The 19,896-nt window shown below is 45.3% G+C and overlaps 1 protein-coding gene across 4 annotated transcripts in view; it reads right to left on the reverse strand.

The window, feature by feature from the left end:
- The window catches only part of ALS2CL (ALS2 C-terminal like), a 52,546-nt gene that overhangs the window by 1,460 nt on the left and 31,190 nt on the right, over positions 1-19,896 (reverse strand). For all 4 annotated transcript variants that reach the window (XM_068404933.1, XM_068404935.1, XM_068404934.1 and 1 more), the window contains exons 10-25: positions 19,644-19,840; positions 16,547-16,612; positions 15,626-15,724; positions 14,082-14,240; positions 13,652-13,763; positions 12,032-12,109; positions 10,425-10,552; positions 9,068-9,241; positions 7,415-7,508; positions 6,675-6,832; positions 5,097-5,165; positions 3,939-4,112; positions 2,972-3,014; positions 2,476-2,537; positions 1,245-1,394; positions 767-863 (exon numbers count right to left, since the gene is read on the reverse strand). In XM_068404933.1, coding sequence (XP_068261034.1) covers positions 767-863; positions 1,245-1,394; positions 2,476-2,537; positions 2,972-3,014; positions 3,939-4,112; positions 5,097-5,165; positions 6,675-6,832; positions 7,415-7,508; positions 9,068-9,241; positions 10,425-10,552; positions 12,032-12,109; positions 13,652-13,763; positions 14,082-14,240; positions 15,626-15,724; positions 16,547-16,612; positions 19,644-19,840 — 1,860 coding nt within the window. The remainder of the gene's footprint in view (positions 1-766; positions 864-1,244; positions 1,395-2,475; positions 2,538-2,971; positions 3,015-3,938; positions 4,113-5,096; positions 5,166-6,674; positions 6,833-7,414; positions 7,509-9,067; positions 9,242-10,424; positions 10,553-12,031; positions 12,110-13,651; positions 13,764-14,081; positions 14,241-15,625; positions 15,725-16,546; positions 16,613-19,643; positions 19,841-19,896) is intronic.

Below are 19,896 nucleotides of genomic sequence, written 5' to 3' on the forward strand. Positions count from 1 at the left end.
AGACAGGTTAATGCAGCTTGCAGTTGTCGCCGTTGAAAACATTTTGGCCACAACAACCCCCTGCAGCGCTACAGGCTGGGGGAAGAGTGGTTAGAAAGAGACCTGGGGGTGCTGATGGACAGCCGGCTGAACATGGGCCAGCAGTGTGCCCAGGTGGCCAAGAAGGCCAATGGCATCCTGGCCTCTATTACCGGTCTAGGGAAGGGATCGTCCCTCTGTACTGGGCACTGGTGAGGCCGCACCTTGAATCCTGTGTCCAGTTCTGGGCCCCGCACTTCAAGAAAGATGTTGAGGTGTTGGAGCGAGTGCAGAGGAGGACGACCAAGCTGGTGAAGGGTCTGGAGGGTCTGACCTATGAGGAACGGCTGAGGGAGCTGGGGTTGTTTAGCCTGGAGAAGAGGAGGCTCAGAGGTGACCTTAGTGCAGTCTACAACTACCTGAAGGGAGGTTGTAGTGAAGTGGGAGTCGGCCTCTTCTCCCAGGCAACTAGTGATAGGACAAGAGGACACAGCCTCAAGCTTCGCCAGGGGAGGTTCAGGTTGGACATTAGGAAGCATTTCTTCTCAGCAAGGGTTATTAGCCATTGGAATGGGCTGCCCAGGGAGGTGGTGGAGTCACCATCTTTGGATGTGTTTAAGAGAAGACTGGACATGGCACTTAGTGCCATGGTCTAGTTGCCATGGTGGTGTCAGGGCAACGGTTGGACTTGATGATCCCAGAGGTCTCTTCCAACCTGGTTGATTCTGTGATTCTGTGATTTCCTTACCTCTAGTGCTGTTAACAGAAAGTCATACAGTCCTCCTTGATTGGTGGGGTCCATCAGGTCTCTGATCAGATGGATTTCAGCTCCCAGGTGCTGTATTCTAGGAGAATAAAAAAAGGTGTCGCAACTAGAACAAACCTCTGGGCATCAGTGTTTGAGGGTGTGTTCAAGACCTTCCTAGTCTCCCAACTGAATCACAGCGTCCCATTGAGAATGGAGAAGAGATGATGTATGATACACAGATGATGCCTTGAAGGCATCAACAATTAGCATTCAAAGGCTTCATGTTCGTATTTTCTATGGTAATCTGAGACCACATTTCCCATAACAACCTTGAACTGTCCTCTTGGGCAAGAGACGGACACTCAGGAAGTCTCTAGCCACTTTATATCATGGCCAACACTATCACACCACAGCTGTCCTTTCTCTGATTGAGGTGTCACACAACAACGGGACTGGGAAATGAAAAGCTTCCACTTACTTCGCTCGGGATACAACATACATCAGTAGGGGCAACAGGTCATCCATAGGGAGCTTGTAGTCCTTCTCCACCACCCGGGACACTGTGCTCTCTATCTCCTCATACGTCTTCTGGAGGATCACCAGCTTTTCCCGGGGATCCACTGTGGTGCTGTCAGTGTGAAAACAGCTATGTCAAAGATGCTTCCGCTACACAGCTAAAGAGATAAAGCAGCAGAACTGAAAAAAACTCAGAGCAAACCGTCATGCTACAAAAGAATTCTGTCAGTCATCTCAAATGGTTGCACCAAAAATGGGTAACAAGGTTGTGCCAGGAGCCATCACCAGGGTGTAACATCATCCAGATGGGACCTTGAGTCTTCCCAAGTCCTGAGTATGACCTGAGCACCCTAATATCAGTCTTTCATTTTAGACAGGACTAACCTAAGTTGCAGTCCCTCAAATAAAAGCTAAAGAGTAAGAGATGAATGACTTTGAGCAGTTCTATCAAGATATTGCTCATGATAGAGACTAATACCGTTGTCACTTCTATAAGGTTGGTTTTTCTGCCCATAATGCCCTGCCAAGGTGCACGTAGCCTGTGCTGCCTTCCCCAGAAGAGAAGTCACGTTGGCTTTCATAGGAAGACTCTCAACAGGACTAGTGTACTTAGGGACCTGAGACCTCCTGTCTGATGGATCTCACAACACTTCCCTGCTCCCCTTTATCTTCCTTCCCTCTTGTTACTGCAGCACCATGCCCTAGGCTGGACTTCAAGCCAATAAATCAAGCTGAGCTTCTTAAATTGAGCTCTGTTTTGCTACACTAACATCTTGGGGTGCCACACTGGGTGGAGAACCCTCCTGTAGCTCCATGTGTCCAGAGCAATGGGCTCTATCATGACCAGGCAGTCATAGCCAGGCCCAATTTGCTATGCACACTAACGTGAGTGATCTCCATTTCATCCAAGTCAGATTTGGTGTAGGAATGTCTCCACAAAATTCAGGGGAGATATTTGCCAGGGGAGGGTTGCATTTAAACACACTCGATATTGACATTTTTTGGGGGGAAGAAAAATTCTTTAGAAGTTACTTTTTCTATTAAACAGAAATAATATCAAACACGACTTTTTTTTTAAATCATCTTGCAGGCTAACGCAGACGTGCTTTTGCAAACAGTTGTAAATTTATGGCATTTCCCAGAAAAAAAGAAAATCCCTGGTTGTCGGTCAGAGGTTATGGACAATGACTTACATCAGCTTCTGCAAACACTCCGTGGCAGACAGGAAACACTTGTCCTTGACAAGGGATCGCCTCTGAAAGGGAGACAAAGGGTTTTGCCTCTGTAAGAGCATCTCTTGTAGAGCCACCACATGGGTCCTCAGCGCTGGACCCAAAATAAGCATGTTTGCTGCCCATAAAGGAGAGCAAATTAAAGTTGGAGACAGTGCCACTTTGAACACACTTAGATGTCTACAGTGCCACTCTGAACAACACAGATGCCTTTGAAACACCACCGAGCAGAGCATTACAAAGCAATCCTGTGCAGAGCTCATGTGCACATCCATGGAAATTCATATCCAGTAGCTAGAGATCATAACTAATCAACCCATGTCACGTAGCTCTCCTTTCTAAGTGCAACCTGCCCTGTGGTTACTCAAGTGAAGCTCCATCATTAGCCAGCACCAACATGTAGCCCCAATGCCATCTCACTAACTCACCAAATGTAGCTCTTAGGGTTATTTCTTACCTGGTTGGTTGTCAGGGTGAGATCTTTCAAAGGCCAGAGGTGTCTGAAAGGAGATTACAGAGAAAAGATTTAGAAGGCAGATGTCCATGTTCCAACTCCACCCTACGTCACAGAATCACACAGAATCAATCAGGCTGGAAGAGACCTCTGAGATCATCGAGTCCAACCATTGCCCTGACACCACCATGTCAGCTCCTTGTTCAAGGTGATGCTAAAGTCTTGCAGGTGCATGAGGCTGTGTTTGCTCCTCTCCTTACCCTGCTACAGGAAGAATTAATAGTTTAGACTCATTGACATGAGTGTGGGGTTCATTTTACTCACAGATGGTCCTGTAATAATGAGGGGAGGGTTTTGGCACTTTCAAATTCAATTCCTCTCACTGAGTCTAGACTGAATCAAATGACCAGACTGAGACTCTAGGTCTCCTGCTACCCTGCTTAAGCCCTTGAGCTGCAGATGGTGCTGTGTTAGACAAACTCACATGCCTCTTGAGTCTGAGTCATTGGTCCTCACACATCAGTTCCAAAGATGGATCTAGCTGCAGGAATGGGTGAAGGAAACATCTGGCTCCATAGCCTTTCCCCTGTGTCGAAGCTGTGTGCCCACGCTGTTACAGGAGGTACCATTTGTTGGACTGTAGCCCTTTCTGAGACACATTTATAAACTATATCTGATTATTTCTGCGTTGGAGCAAACCATGTGTTTGGTGAGCTAGAAAAGAAGGGTTTTGCTAAAGGAAAATTAAAACTAACATAGATAACAGCAGCTTTCCACTCATCAGTGTTGTTCCAGACAGTATTGGAGACAGGACTTCTTCAGGCAGACTAGGGAATACTTCAGTGCTACAGCCAATGATGGCCCCAGGAACAGGTTAAATGTCCTTCTGTGCCATCAGAGCTTTCCCTGGCTGCTGCCTTCCCCGCTGGTAGCATGGGGTTGCATCCTGGGATGAAAAAAAGTCACTTACTTCTGCACATCCAGAAACTCTAGCAGCTTGATGTCAGGAAATAGACTTAGGTCCACGATCCCTTGGCAGTAGAGGTCATCTTCTCTTTCATGGTAGAGCATGTAGAGCATGAAAAGCTCGGGGTAGAAGCAGGGCAAGATCAGCGGCAGGACCACACTGCATGCCTTCTGGTCACTACGGCAGAGGAAAGCAAAGCAGAGACCTACAGTGAGACCTATAACCTTGAGGCACACAGGACACAATGGAAGAGGCAGCTTCTGAGACTGCAAGGTCTTCTCCCTGTTCTCTCCTCCTTCCACCTTTGAGTTCAATATCACAGTAGTGACTATATAACACTCTCATGTGTGTCCCCACAAGCTGAAGGTGCAAGTGCATCTTACCCTGTTCTGTCCTACAGCATACGTTTCTCTGCAAGGTCTCCTTAATCACTGGGAGAAACCTGGAGCACCAGAGACCTATCTCCAGCTGTTCTTTCTGACCCGTTTCAGTAAACCACTTGTTGTTCCTTAAGGCAGAAAGACCAAATAAATCCAGATAAAGCTCTTTTCTAGCTGTTTACCATTCCACCAACCTCTTGGCTTCATTCAGCCCACACGGGGATGGCTGCAGATTAGAGCAACGAGAAATCCAGACCAAATGGGGACAGCTGAACAAAGATGTTTCTTCCCACCGCCAAAAACCCTAAACCTGCATCTCCCACAATTGTTCCTACCGCCTTATTCTAGGAACATCATGTCTTCTACCTCTTCTGCCACATTTCCCACACTGTAGTCCCTATTTGCAGGCCTGCCTTTCTCTCAGTGCTGGCGTGGAAGTCACCAACCCCACAATGAACAAGTTCCTGTGACTAATGCAAAGCACATGGTAGCACTGGGACTAGTTTCACCCACAACCATGCCCAGCACAGTAGCTGCTGTGGGTAACCTTGCAAGGCTGTGTACCACACACACCTCCAGCTCACCATTCTATTCTGCTACAGAACGTGATTAGGAGTTGCTCTCATGCTTCAAGCAGAACTACTAAAAGCTTTGCACTGAGAGAGAAATGCAGGCACTAAACCTGACTCAAATGGACAATCCGTTCAGTACTTCATGTATTTTAGAAGATACCCCATGTGTCCAAGCAGCTTAAAATTAAACAACCAGTGGTGACACATACCTTGTATCTCCATCCACACACTTTGCGGGCAGTTGGCCTTTCTGTTCCAGTGCCAGGTGGAGCAAACCCCTAGAAGAGGAGCAGAACCAAGGCTTAGTTTCCCCCTTCCTTTTTTTAAGGGTAATTTGTTACTCACAAGTGAGGAGCTCAGCTGTCCCAGCATCAAGTGGGGTATTAGTAAAGCTGTCTGTAATCCTTGCAATGTTGTTTTGGTATTCAAATTTCACTATTTGAGGGCTTTCTCCATTCCCAGGAGAAGCCACCAGGAATGAATAAGTGTTTCAAAAATCTCCATAACTTCTGAAGAATAGGGTGGTCACTCTGGAGATCTTAACCATGGTCTGCACTGAGCATCATCTCCTTGTATTCCCACTCAAGGGACATGAGGTTTCAGGACCTGTCATACCAACCAATTCTCTAATCCATCTATGAACATTAGAGGATATTCATACTCTGAAAATGTAGCTTGGGTTTGTCTTGATATTTCCAAGCCAAATCTTCATAATCTTAAAATGGGGATTAGGGAGCGGTTGACTTTTTTGGTGTGGAAGTATGAGCCTAGGAAACCTAGCCATGGGCACAGAAGAGCAGAGTGGGTCTCCCTCCCCATACTGCACCTGAAAGGTCTTGAGACATGAAGCAAGCTTTCCAAGGTCTGCACTGAGCTCAGAAGCACCTTCACATGAACCAACTCTCAGGTCATCAGCCCTGTTGTACTGTTCATGAACACGGCTCAGATCCCTCTGCTATGCCAAGTTTCATGACAAAGACACACTGCAGATGAACTAAATCAAATCTGACTTGTTCCCATCAGCTGTGTTGCAGTTCTTAGACTGCTCCAAGACAGACAACCCCTCATCACAGAGCTGGCAGCCTGCCTCAAGCCCACAAGGCTACACTGATAATAGAGCTTTTATCCAACCTCTTATTTTTAAGGCAACACCTTCCCCCAAGTGCAGCCAGAGGCAGAGCTCCCCACCTCTGCCTACTGTGGCATTTCTTGTATCTTCTGCTAAAAGATATTCAAGCAGCAACAGGACCCCAATCATGCCTTTTATCCAGTCCTTAAGTACCCATGGGCACAACCACGCAACTGAACAACCTCATTTTAGAGTCACTGCCCCCACCAGCCCGAACCTCAACAATGTGCTTACACCACATGTTCTTAACTCCTGTTGAGTTGAGGCATGTTAAGCTTAAGCTGTTCTTCATCCAAACGTAGATATCGAACACCACTGTTGTGTGCTCTGATGTACTTTGCTGTCCTCATTACTTAGTGAGGTTTCTTGCTCATATTTGTGCTTGTCTAAATGAAATCTATTACATGGAACAGCTCATTGAGCTGCCATAACTCAGGGAGATTTAGTCACATTAAAGCTGCTGGGTCATGTACTGAGCAATGGGCATAATAAAGGTTTTCTAGGTGCGTATGACCTCGCTTATTGCAAATATCTCTTTATCTAACACCATTCTGAAGCAACTCTCCCAAGAAATATGGGGAAAAAATTATCCCAATGGTCTACTCCACAATCCTGCTATGCTCATACCCGTTGGAAGGACTCAGCGTGCTCAACTTACTGGTAAAACTCCCATATTTTCTTTGCGTAGTACTTGACTTCCTCTTGTGCCATAGTCAGCAAGTGTCTGTTGGCCCCAATCCCAGAATATGTTGCCTGAAAAGCTATCGTCAAGGCCTTCAGCAGCTTTCCCAGTGGATGTAGGGAAGACTTCAATGCCTGCATGATAGAGGAAAATTAATTTTTACAAGTCAGCCCCTGCCATTAGTAGAGGATAACACTGAAAGGCCACCCAACCTTCTCTTGTCAGCAAAGGAGAACAAGCCTGGAGGTAATCAACTATAATTTCAGTCTAATTTTGCTGCCACAAGCCCATTCTCCTCCCATCATCAGGCAGAAATATGCTTAGTAGGATTGCTGTTCTGACGAGATTTGATGTGATATTCAAGAGAGGGCAAAGGGTGCTTCAGGGAAAGGCTGGCTGAGTGAAAAACAACGACCGAGAGTGCATGGAAATTTATGAATCATTTCCAGCAGCTGGCTGTTCCCTGACACAGTTTGAGAACCAAGAGTGAAGCTTTATCATCACTTCCTGGCCTGTACTGCTGTACACAAAATGAGCATCCAAAAAGCATGAAGGATAACCCTCTTCTCAACAAGCATAGGTTCACACATAATTTAGAGAAGACTCTTGAAGTCACTGGCAATGTTATATGGGCTCACAGAAAGCAACAGAAGTTTGCTACAACCTGTGTCCATGTCTGGTGGACAGATGTGGATCGTTATGGTTTTAAACTTTACCTTCTCTAAATAACTCTGGAGTGACTCTAGCCCCTGGTGCTGGACAAGCTCTTCAAGAATATCTTCTATCTTCCAGGATACATCCTCAGTCCCCCTGAAAAAGGAGAAGTGAGGAAGGAAAACCACACTGTGAAGCCCTGGGATAAATCCCAATTGGTATTGCAGGTGGGTACCAAGGGGGCAATGAGACTATTAGAACAAATTAATTTTTCTCTACCCTTTTCTATGGAATGCTCCTCAAGCTTCACCAGGGGAGGTTCAGGTTGGACATGAGGAAGCATTTCTTCTCAGCAAGGGTCATTAGCCATTGGAAGGGGCTGCCCAGGGAGGTTGTGGAGTCACCATCTCTGGAGGTGTTTAAGAAAAGCCTGGACATGGCACTTAGTGCCATGGTCTAGTTGCCATGGTGGTGTCAGGGCAATGGTTGGACTCGATGATCCCAGAGGGCTCTTCCAACCTGATTGATTCTGTGAGTCTGTTTACAACACCTGCGATTATCTAAATTCATTGCCTTCGGCTCCCCTTACAACCAGCGTGGGTTGTATCCTGCACATGCTTGTCTGATCTTTTAGGTATTTTCTGAAGAGGAGACAAGTGTGCTCTGCATCCACTGATGATGTCAGCTAGGTCTCCCTCAAATACAAGAGGAGCCAGCGATGACTGGGTCACATGCAGATGCTTACATTTAATCAAATGAGTCCCATCCAATTTTCACTTATAAGAATCAGTCTCAACACCACAACCTTAAATTCAAGCTTAAAATTCGTCCTCCTGTCTCATGAGCAGAAACAACTGGATAATGCCTGGGTTCATGTCCTGGTTTGGACTAGGACAGAACTGATTTTCCTTCCAGTGATTTTTCTAGTTTCTTCTAAGTAACTGCACTTTCTGAAACTAACTACATGTTTTTCAGACAGCGTCCGCTTCTAGAATTGATGACACTTGAAGTTTATAGTTGTTACTAAGGTAACGGTAGGAATGGTATGCAGAAAGGCTCTTGCTTATGCTTCTTCCTATAGAGACCAAGGTCACTTCTAAGTTTCTTATGGTCCACAAGTGAAAGGCCATAAGAGAGTTGCACTTACGGGAACGAGCGGTCAGAACAGGTGACCCAAAATTGACCAAGAAAGTATTCCATCCCATACACATCATTCTCAGTTTAAAGCTGAGGATCACGAGGGTCGCCCTCTCCTCTTCTATGGCCAGTGTCCGAAGAGGACTCTGTCTGTTTTTCTCTTGCCTTCAACCCCAATCCAGTTCCCACCTGTCGCTGGGTCTAGTCCGGGACTTCCCAGAACCTGACCTGCAGCGCCAGTGGTGACGTGATCATCATCAGGGGAGCTTGATCTTAGTTTTGTATATATTTGTATATATTTAATTATTTCTATTATTATACTCCTTTTCATTGTTATTGTTTATTAAAACCATTGTAATTTTCCAACCCGTAAGTCTCTCTCCCTCTTCTCTTTTCCTTCCCCTTCTGGGGGGATAGAAAGGGTTAATAGAGAGCATCTACCATTGGTTTAATAGCCAGCCCAGCTTTAAAACCTTAACAGTTCATAACTTCAACACATGGCAGACCCTAATGTAAACCACTATCCTCTCTACGTAAATGTGCTCCTCGGTTGCAATGAGGCCATGCAATACTCATACCTTTGGCAGAAGAGATACTCCTGAGATTTCCGCAGCTCCTTGCTCGTTTGTATGTGGAACCCCATGAAAGACTCCTCCGTTTCTTCTTTGCAGCCAGACTGGATGAACTCCAGGAACTGGTCATAGATTCCTTTCCATCTCTTCTCCACTGGGAACTCCTCGAGGCCCAGCTGACTGCAAAACACAACATGGCATTAAGCTTTTCTGAGTCCCTCCTCATTTATTTCAGGCTTCACCTTCAAGTATGGAAGGTTCTCCAGAATCAGATATTAACATGAGAACTATGGGAGCAGAGGAAGATGGCAGTGCCTAACTAATTCAGTGAAAAGAAACTCAAGTCTATTGTCCTGACAACGAGGTATTTTGGGTGAAGAAAAATTCCTGATGCGTGGTACATAAATATCTCTGTGATATTTATGGACTGGGGGTCCTAGTGGACAGCAGGATGACCATGAGCCAGCAATGTGCCCTTGTGGCCAAGAAGGCCAATGGCATCCTGGGGTGTATTAGAAGGGGTGTGGTTAGCAGGTCGAGAGAGGTTCTCCTCCCCCTCTACTCTGCCCTGGTGAGGCCACATCTGGAATATTGTGTCCAGTTCTGGGCCCCTCAGTTCAAGAAGGACAGGGAACTGCTAGAGAGAGTCCAGCGCAGAGCCACAAAGATGATTAAGGGAGTGGAACATCTCCCTTATGAGGAGAGGCTGAGGGAGCTGGGTGTCTTTATCTTAGAGAAGAGGAGACTGAGGGGTGACCTCATTAATGTTTATAAATATGTAAAGGGCAAGTGTCATGAGGATGAAGCCAGGCTCACAGAATCACAGAATGTTAAGGATTGGAAGGGACCTCGAAAGATCATCTAGTCCAATCCCCCTGCCGGGGCAGGATTGCCTAGACCATATCACACAGGAACGCGTCCAGGCGGGTTTTGAATGTCTCCAGAGACGGAGACTCCACAACCTCTCTCAGTGACATCCATTGACAGGACAAGGGGCAATGGGTGCAAGCTGGAACACAGGAGGTTCCACATAAATATGAGGAAAAACTTCTTTACGGTGAGGGTGACCGAACACTGGAACAGGCTGCCCAGAGAGGTTGTGGAGTCTCCTTCTCTGGAGACATTCAAAACCCGCCTGGACGCGTTCCTGTGTGATATGGTCTAGGCAATCCTGCTCCAGCAGGGGGATTGGACTAGATGATCTTTCGAGGTCCCTTCCAATCCCTAACATTCTGTGATTCTGTGATCACTACCCAATCCAAGCTCTTCAGAGCTTCAGGTCCTATAGAGGCCCTATAGAGATTGATCCAGTGCTCCTCTAGGCAGAGTCAAAACACAAGTCACAACCCAAGGAGTTGCTCACGCTTTGGTTATCCTGTCATCCAGCTGCTCGTTCGATGTGTTCAGGATGCCGTGCGTCTGAAGGCCTTGGCCTGATTTGTTAGTAAAGGTTCCCTCCAGAATGAAGCCATTGGCAAAGGACAGCTTTCCCTGCAACGGAGAAATAAAGGGTTATTCTGCCAAGATCTTATTAGTGAGAGGAAACAAGCTGGACTGAGATCTCAAATTCTCTTTTCAACAGAGCCAGCTCCTGAAATGGTGACTAAGAACAACTTCCAGCACGGAGGTGCACATTTTCAACATCTAAAGCAATAGTGTCATTAAGGTGGCAGTCACTGGAGAAAACATGTCCTTGCTATTGAATGATACACGTAGGATTCTGGAGGGGAAAGACTGCCACAATCGCAGAGTAAAACATTTGCATTATGCTTTACAAATACCCAATATCTTCTTTGAGTTATAAAATTTTCTGGCTTAAATTTGACAATAGCTCTTTCTGACCTAGAGTGAACGCATGAAACTTCAATCTCTCCTCTGTTTTTCCTCTGCTTGTTAAAACCACAAGCAAGTTTGGCCTCACAGGTAGGGGGAATCATATGATATTCACCATAAACACTTTCAAAATGTTTGCTGCTCCCAAGAAAAACCTTAAATTCTCTGAGGCAAATACAGAAGACATGCAGTAGCTTGACTGAAACTTAAGTTTTAATTAAATCAAATCCAAAGCCAAACAATATCGTAACTAGTCTGGCTTTGAATAAGAGCCTGAAATCCTCATTGCTAGTAGCAGGAGACACTCCATCTTTAGATAAAGAACAGATTTTTCTAGACTAACCGCTCAAACTAAACATTAATTTTGGAGGAAGCTGTATCTAAGCACTACGATCAGTCTCTGCAAAATCCACCCCAAGTCTTCCAGATGAAGATTATGACAAACCCTTCCTCCCATAACATGACAGGGCTTATTTGCAATCATTACCACGTGTCTATTTTGACATCCACTCAGTCTGATACAACCACACACTTCCTGTCAGACTCATCATAGATTTCTGTAACAAGCCGGAGGACTAGTTTTCCCTGCAACATCACACTTTATGGACATTTTGACCAGGTATTTCTGTTAAAGATCAACCGCAAAATGTTGATCATGTCAGTGCAGTGTCCAGATTGCAAAATTAAGCTTCCAAGATCCCTCAGCTACGTTAACATCTCGGTTACGTGAGCGCAGTGCTGGTACTGCAACTCCGTTTGGTTTATACATCATTTCCTGTGTTCCCAACCACTCCACAGGCTAAAACATTGGTTCTAAGAATACAAAAGTATCTCAACTGCAGCTGTGAAGCACAGCCAAAAGTGTCCTACAAATAACAAAAAACCCCAAAACCCTTAATATAAAATAAACAATAAAAACCAAAACAATGCACAAAGCCCCCAGCTACTTTAAGTCTCGCAGCAGCAACCTTCCTTCTGTGAATGAGACTGGTAACAGGAAAAAAAAACAGGAAAATATTATTTTCTGGGGGACTGGGGGCAGTGGAGCATGAGGTTATGAACTTTGAAGGTGAATCTATTGGCCCTTCTGGAAAGCAAGCAACTGTATAGAAAGGCTGAAATGAAGGAAGCACTCACCTTTCCAACAAATGTTAGATCTTCCGTGAAGTTCCCTTCGTAGACAGAGTCATCTTCCAAGAGCAGAATCCCAGAACCCTTCATTTGAAAGCAGTAGTGGTGAATTCATGACATTAACTTCCTGCCTACTCAAGTTCATCTAGAAACAGCCACTGGCTTGGACTATTTTATGGGCTGCAGATTCTGAGAACCGTTTTGCAAGCCTGACATACCATTGCAATGCTCAAGAGACAAGAAAGGAGGTGCTCTAGAGATAACCCATCAGACATCACCACACAGATGAGAAGTACTGTGTAGTCAGGAGGCTTTAAACAACAGGACTATTACACTCATTTCCCTAGAACAAGGAACAAAAGGCAGGCTCCTGTTCTGAGAAAGGTCACCAAGAAGTGCCATACAGTTCAAACTTGTGGTCCTACCAATCCTATGACCTTTAGGTGACTGTAGCTAATTGTGTCATCCTTTGCAAGACGTTTAAGAGAAAAGAGGAAGGCAGCTGCTATGTAGGATTAGCTTTGTCCCTTGCTGTGCCATCAACGGGGCTTTAATGAGCTGCTCCAAGCATTCATGAAGTGACTCCTTCCATTACCTCCCAACTCCCCCACAGCTGCTTACAGTAGCACACATTTCAGGGAAGAAGCACCAAGATGCAGAACAGGCAAAGGATAATTTATACGAATGGGGAAGATTCTTCTTGTTGGGGCTTAGCCTGTGGTTTGGGCCTGAAGGTTTATACATACCCATACCAGCCAGAAAATGTGGTCACTTTTTCGAGCTGTAACACATTTTCCGCTGGAATGGTTTTCTTGATGGAAAGCGCCCTTTCTGGCAAAAATAAAAGGTTTCCAAGGGAAGCTTCTTGGCCATACCAATTTTCCACTAGGAAAACCAAAGTGACTGCTCCCCACCCGGAAGCCTTGTGAAGTTGAAGGAGCCTTTGGCAGCTGGCAGACCAAAAGACAGCTTTATTTTGGTTCCCTGCAGATGGAGCTTTTATGGAAAGCCCTTCCGACAAACTTTCCATGCTAAACATTTTGTCCTAATTTGGTGAGTGGGGAAGGGGTTGTTTGTTTTTTTAAGTGCCTATTTTTCATGAGAAGAAATGCTTTTATTTCCAAGCCAGTCCTAGCGATGCCAATCCCTTTTGCTTGCCCCACCAACATCTAAACTTTCAATGAACTGGACAGCCAACTTGTCATAGGTAAGCTCACAAGGGAAAGGTAAAGACTTAATGATTTGAAGATAGATGTAGTATGATCTTGAAGATAGATGTAGTATCATATACGACTGCACGGCACTTCACATATGAGTTCTGGTTTATAATTCTGACCTGATAGTCAGTTGAACAGCCAGACCTATAACATGTCTTAGCATGAGCAAGGAGAAGTGACAGTTTCACATTTAGTTCCTACCTACACATCAGGAAGGTGGTAAGAAACAAGTCTTTATCTAGGCCTTGTTCTTCAAAAACATTACTGTGGTAAAATATCAGTGCTTCAGTTTTCTTGCTTTCTATTTTCCCTCAAAGATTAATTATGAAGTGAAATCTTAATCTTGCCCTTGATGGGGAATTCCATGTCCCACCGATCTAGAGAGTCCACTGAAAATATGGGTACTCACCACCATTTTATCAGCATGAAATGTTCTTTGATAGCAGACACCCGACTGGGTTACTACAATGCCTTGTCCATGTTTGTGATCATCGAGCCATGTCCCTATGTATCTCTCCCCTCTGGAATGCAACAGAAAAATTATGTTTTTTCCCCGTTTTATTAGATCTTAGTCAATTTGATGTATCACTTACTGAGGCTAGTTTTACCTGATATAATGCTCTATGCAACACAAGTGCCAGATATACTGCACAAACTCAATTCACATAATGCTTCCCCACAGGAGTTCAAGCCTTAGAGGTTGAACACATCCCACCTTCATCCTCAGGTCCCTCCATCACCCCCAAGTCCCCCCATCAAAACATGAAGCTTTACCCCTGCCAACAGAGGGACAAAACCATCGGGCACCTAAAGCCAACTCTGATCTATACCACCTTTACCTATCTTTGTCTTCCCAGACTCCATATCCATTCTTCTTGTCATTTTCCCACTGTCCTGTGTATTTAAATGGATGCTCAGCTGAGAGGTTCTCTAGTATCCCAAACCCTTGACGCACGTTGTCTTTAAAGTAACCTTTGTAGACCATATCATTCCCATACCTGCAGGGAAAGAGACAGAATTTAAGACTGTGACCATTTGATAGCTACTATTGGAGTAGGAAGCCAGGAAAGTGGGTAGATTAGGCTCATCTGTCTGCTAAATATTCCGTGTGTTTTGACTGATAGATCTAGAGCCTGTATTAGGAGCACACATCACCCAAGCTAGTCACTCTGCAGTTAGCTTTCAATGTTATCTAAGGACACAACACTTAGGCTTGCAATTGTCCTGGGAGAGGCCACTCAGTCCTTGTCTTCTCACCAGCCAGGTTGCAGTGGCCACTGGTTAATCCAGAGTGGAAGTAGATAAGATCAAAGAGGAAGCCAGATCTGCCTTCACCTTTCTACACTCGCCAACCACTCCTTCTCCTGGGCTCATCCCCCTGAGAAGAGTTCCCCTTAGTTCCGTCCATGCTGGCCAGCAGATCTTCACTGCTCCAACAGAGAAAGCACTTATGCTAAGCAGAGCTATCGTCTGTAATTATCAATTATCAAACATGCTCTCACGTTTGACACCAGAGGCACTAGCACAGCACTGCTCAGTTGGCTCCAAGTCCCCTAGGGGTTTCCACATGTCCAATGCTCTGAGATTGATTCATAAATAAGGAGCACAACAAGCAGTTGTAGGAAGGAAGATGGCCTATCCCATAGTAAGCAGCTGGGAAGCTGCCATTTCCGGCCTTCTAAATGAAAGGTAGATGGTGGGTAAGGCTGGGACACCACCATGTGCCCCCAACACAGTGCTTGACAGACTGAGGTCCAGCCAAATTCCCAGCAGCACTTTGAGACACAGATGTGCAAGTGACTGCTCCCAGAAGCACTTTGATGAGTGAAAAAGAAAACCCTGGACTCCATTTCTTAAGCTAAGCTCTGGGTGGGTGTAAGCTCAGAATTTAAGTGAGCAAGAAAAGCCAACTGGGGGAACCAGCCCCCTTCAGCAGTTCAGGGTAACAGAGTCCCAGACCAACAATCCCATCCGTCACTAAGGAAGCCACTCTGTACAAGATTTAGTTGAGATAGCATGGCTAGGGGAGAAAGAGAGCTGTAGGCTCCACCAAGTCTGTCCAGGGCTGATGGCACACCATGTGCTCTGCAACCACAAGCATGAATATAAAATTATATCCTCACCTCTCAGGCACAAAGGATGCTATGTCAGGTAGTTACAATGGTCATAGATTGCAGAGAAGCTCTTACTATTCTAATGCTCAGGAGACTGAGGGCTTGTGAAGAAGTCCTACTGCCCATCTCCAAAGCAAAAGCTTCTGGCACCTGAATTACTCTGGTTTTTACACTGTGACTGAGCCTTCCACAGAGAGGTGGAAACATTTCACCCTGTAAACATGTAGAGTCCCTTTTTTCCCCAGAGTTTGTCTTTGGGTTTTACTTACTCACAGATTCCATAGCCTCTCATCTTGCCCTCGTACCAGTGGCACTTATAGCAGTCATACCGGTCTTCAGATCGGCGTGGGACAAGGCAGATTCCAAACCTACAAGGTGCATATGGCAGAGGTCAGCATGGCAAAAGGTGACTCAGTTGTACTGGGTGAAGTTTGAAAACTAAGGACCTTCCAGACTCCCAAACTGATTTACATGGTTGGGGACAGCTCTACCTCTGACACTACTTCTAGCTGTCGATGGACTTGATCCAAGGAAGAGCTCATCTTCTTGTAAGCTGCAGTCACAGTTTCTCACTGCTCTTCTAGAGAGCTACTTTCAGTGGTGGTGGGTTTTTCCCCCCCTCTCTACCCCTTCCCCAGTTTAGGGGCTGAGTTAGAGTACCAAAGCAATTGCTTTGGTCCAAACAAAATGTTTTCTTAAGCCCAACACAAAGTATTTGAGACATTTTTTTCCCTTTAAAAACCTAACCTATTCTGAAACTCATGTAGAAATGAGAAATCTAAAAGCCTTATTTACAAAAACTTTTAGAAAAATAATGTTTGCATTTCATAATATGGTTTATTTCCCCTGAAAACTCCTCATTTGAGAGAGGTTTTTAAAGATATCTAAAAATAAGTTTCTTAAGGCATTTCATATGAATAAATTCACCTAGATTTAGAGATCCGGGGTCAGATTCATCCAGCTGAAGGGATGTTTGCATCTAAGCCAGTCATCTGCCCACGTTCCCTGTCCACTCACTCTAGGTTACAACCTACTCAAGCTTAGGCCAGGTGTTTAAAATAAACCACATGAATTGGGCTGTAACTGTGAATAAAGTCTCTCTACAAGACGCCAGTGTCCCTGTACCTCCAGGAGGAACCGTTTCTTAGCTTATTTTGAAAGCAAGAAACGCCCTGTTTTTTAAGACCTACCCGTGCTCCAAGCCCTCTTTGAAATCTCCAACATGGTTACGTCCATCGCGCCACTTCAGTGTCCCCCTGCAATTCAAGCAAGCATTACACAAGGGATATCACCAGCAACATTCACAGCTGCCACAGAAGGTATCAAGGCACAACCTAGAAATGACATTTCCTCAAGGGTCAGAGACACAGAAGTTCTCCAGGCACCTCTGGGACTTCGGTTTGCACTGTAAGGACTTAATACCGTAATGTTTTCATGCCTTGGAATGAGTGGGAAGAATCCTCTTCCAAGTTCCCTAGTCTCAAAAGCATTTTGTAGAGTCGCTGGGTCATCCATTTAGGACCTTACACGTGATCCTTTTGTAATTGCAGTGCAGCATGTGATTAAGCCAGCTGAAGTTCCAGCATGGCACATCCCCGTAGACAATATAATGACAACACAGTCCAGAACTTCATTGTGCCAGGCACTATAAAAACAAAAGAGATAAACACTGGCCTAAAGGGATCCTATCTTTCCATCTGTTTTGTGTAGGGGTTGTAGAAATGATTACACGAGTTAGCAATGCAAAATGAAACTGGAATGGTCAATGCGATGGTCAAATTACTGCACAGCCATGCCTAGTGGTGAACACATTTCTCTCCCTCCCGGTCTGCCACTCCACCCACACCCACTCACCGTTTTAATTCTTGCATCATCCCAGACACAGTCAGCTCCCTACACATTCCCCCAACCAGAGACAACAGAAGATGGTGCAGTACCAAAACCTTGACGCATTTGTTTGACTTTCACCGAGGTTGTTGCTTTAAACACCTACATGAGACAAGCTCTTCTTCTGGTATTTCAGGGAAGTGGTCAGATGATTAATTTTAAGTGGATTTAAAACACATGTCCTTTTTCTTTGCTAGTATGAATGCTAGCAAAGGAGAGCAAACCTCTGCTCCAGCCAGGCTCCATGAGCTTTCTGCTCATGTGCTTTGCCATGCCAGCCTCTCCCCTCAGAGGTGGACAAGCCATTGAGGCCAGCTTTGCTGCTCTGTAACCTTGTATTAGTAGCAAGTCACATACATAGAAGAGTAATTTCAGGAGTGGGAAGTAAAGCCTAGTAATATTGTGTCCAGTTCTGGGCCCCTCAGTTCAAGAAGGACAGGGAACTGCTAGAGAGAGTCCAGCGCAGAGCCACGAAGGTGATTAAGGGAGTGGAACATCTCCCTTATGAGGAGAGGCTGAGGGAGCTGGGTCTCTTTAGCTTGGAGAAGAGGAGACTGAGGGGTGACCTCATTAATGTTTATAAATATGTAAAGGGCAAGTGTCATGAGGATGGAGCCAGGCTCTTCTCAGTGACATCCCTTGACAGGACAAGGGGCAATGGGTGCAAGCTGGAACACAGGAGGTTCCACATAAATATGAGGAAAAACTTCTTTACAGTGAGGGTGACTGAACACTGGCACAGGCTGCCCAGAGAGGTTGTGGAGTCTCCTTCTCTGAAGACATTCAAAACCCGCCTGGACGCATTCCTGTGTGATATGGTCTAGGTAATCCTGCTCCAGCAGGGGGATTGGACTAGATGATCTGTTGAGGTCCCTTCCAATCCCTAACATTCTGTGATTCTGTGATTCTGTAATTAGGCAATTTAAAGCCCAGGTATTAAAAGCACCTGAAGTCACTGAGTTCTACCACAATTTTCTTGGGATATCTCAGACAAGTCACTTTATCTGAAGCAGCAGAGGTATTTATTAATCTCATTTCTCCAGCCTTACAACAGGAGGAGACCAAGAGCAAGAAGAGGTGCTTGTCCCTCTGAGCCTGCACACCGTGGTTTTCCGCTCTCTGATAGGAGTGCAGGTGCTGGGGAAGGTGGGGGTGATGTCAAGGACTGCCTCAGGCATAGCTCTACTCCAAACACCTTTTTATATGCTATTCTGAGGCAAGGCACAATTCTTTTCCACAGAAGATTCAGGATTAAGCTTTTGATTTTGGATATTCTCATTATTTTAAGACTCTTTCATACCAAGTCTCTGCATCCTTTTTGCTTCAACTGTAAACAAACTGTGTAAAACTCAGGAATTATAAAACTTGCAAATCAGCCTGTTTTGATGCCTGAGGAGGTTGGTCATATTTCATGTTTCTTCACAAAAACAGAGACTGTGCTCTATCTATCTCAGTCAAAGAGATTTAGGTTGGGACCATTTAACCTTTGATTTACAGATCATTCCCTTTTGGCAGAGCTCACTCTTAACTTCAGTTGGATTTAGTGAACAGTTCTCATGTTCCCAAGAAACACATCTGATTATCTTTTGTGTTTATTGACTTTTTCTTTTCTTTTTTTTTTTTTTTTTTAATAATAGTTTAGATATTAAAATATACTTTGGTAGCACAGGATAAAACTTTTCCCCTCACTCACAAGTAAAGGATTTTCATTGGGTTTTTTTTTGTCATTATGATGGTAAGATTTTATGCCTCAGGCTGAGATCTTGAAAATAAACATTAGTTCAAGTCTCAGTCCTAATTACAGGCATAAGCCAATGTAGTGCCTTCAACGTGATCATTACCACATTATTAGGAGCAGCCTCTACAATTTACTAGTGATAAACCAGTATCACTAGCAAGACACCTTCAATACAATAGATCACACGTCAGGACTCATGCTTTGACCAAGCCCTGAAAGCAAGCAAATGTGTCCCAACTGCCCCCTGAATCTGTCCTCAATACCAGATTTCCCTCTGGAAACAAGTGAGGCAGAAACCAGAGAGGCTGGCACACCCTGGGAGATTACCATCCCACAGTCTGTGGTCCAGGCCCTCAGCATGGGATGGATCAACCCATGTCCACAGCCACTCTGTGGCATCTATACCTCCACCTGGGCATCTATACCTCCACCTGGGCATCTATACCTCCACCTGGGCATCTATACCTCCACCTGGGCATCTATACCTCCACCTCCATCTATACCTCCACCTCCATCTATACCTCCACCTCCATCTATACCTCCACCTCCATCTATACCTCCACCTCCATCTATACCTCCTCTGGATCCAGGCAGTGCTACACAAACAGGATGGCCATCCTTGCATGTTCTTGCTTAGGAAAGGGGCAAAAAAGGCTCCTTACTTGCCATGTGGCTTTCCCCAGTGCCACTCGCCCTCGTAGGATGCACTCTTGAACTTGCCCTCCAGCCTGAAGACATAGGTGAAGAAGCGGCGGGATGGGGGCTCGGTGCCTTCACCAGTCTTGCCCCACAGTGGGAAATCTCGCTTCCCGTTCAGTGCCTGGCGGACAGCCTGGTTCAGCTTCCACTGCCAAACAGCCTGGGGGCAGAGGAAGAGGAGTGCTGGGCTAATGAGTGAAGAAAGCAAAATAGCTC

This window comes from Nyctibius grandis, chromosome 7 (assembly GCF_013368605.1).
Source record: "Nyctibius grandis isolate bNycGra1 chromosome 7, bNycGra1.pri, whole genome shotgun sequence".
NCBI classification, from domain to species: domain Eukaryota; kingdom Metazoa; phylum Chordata; class Aves; order Nyctibiiformes; family Nyctibiidae; genus Nyctibius; species Nyctibius grandis.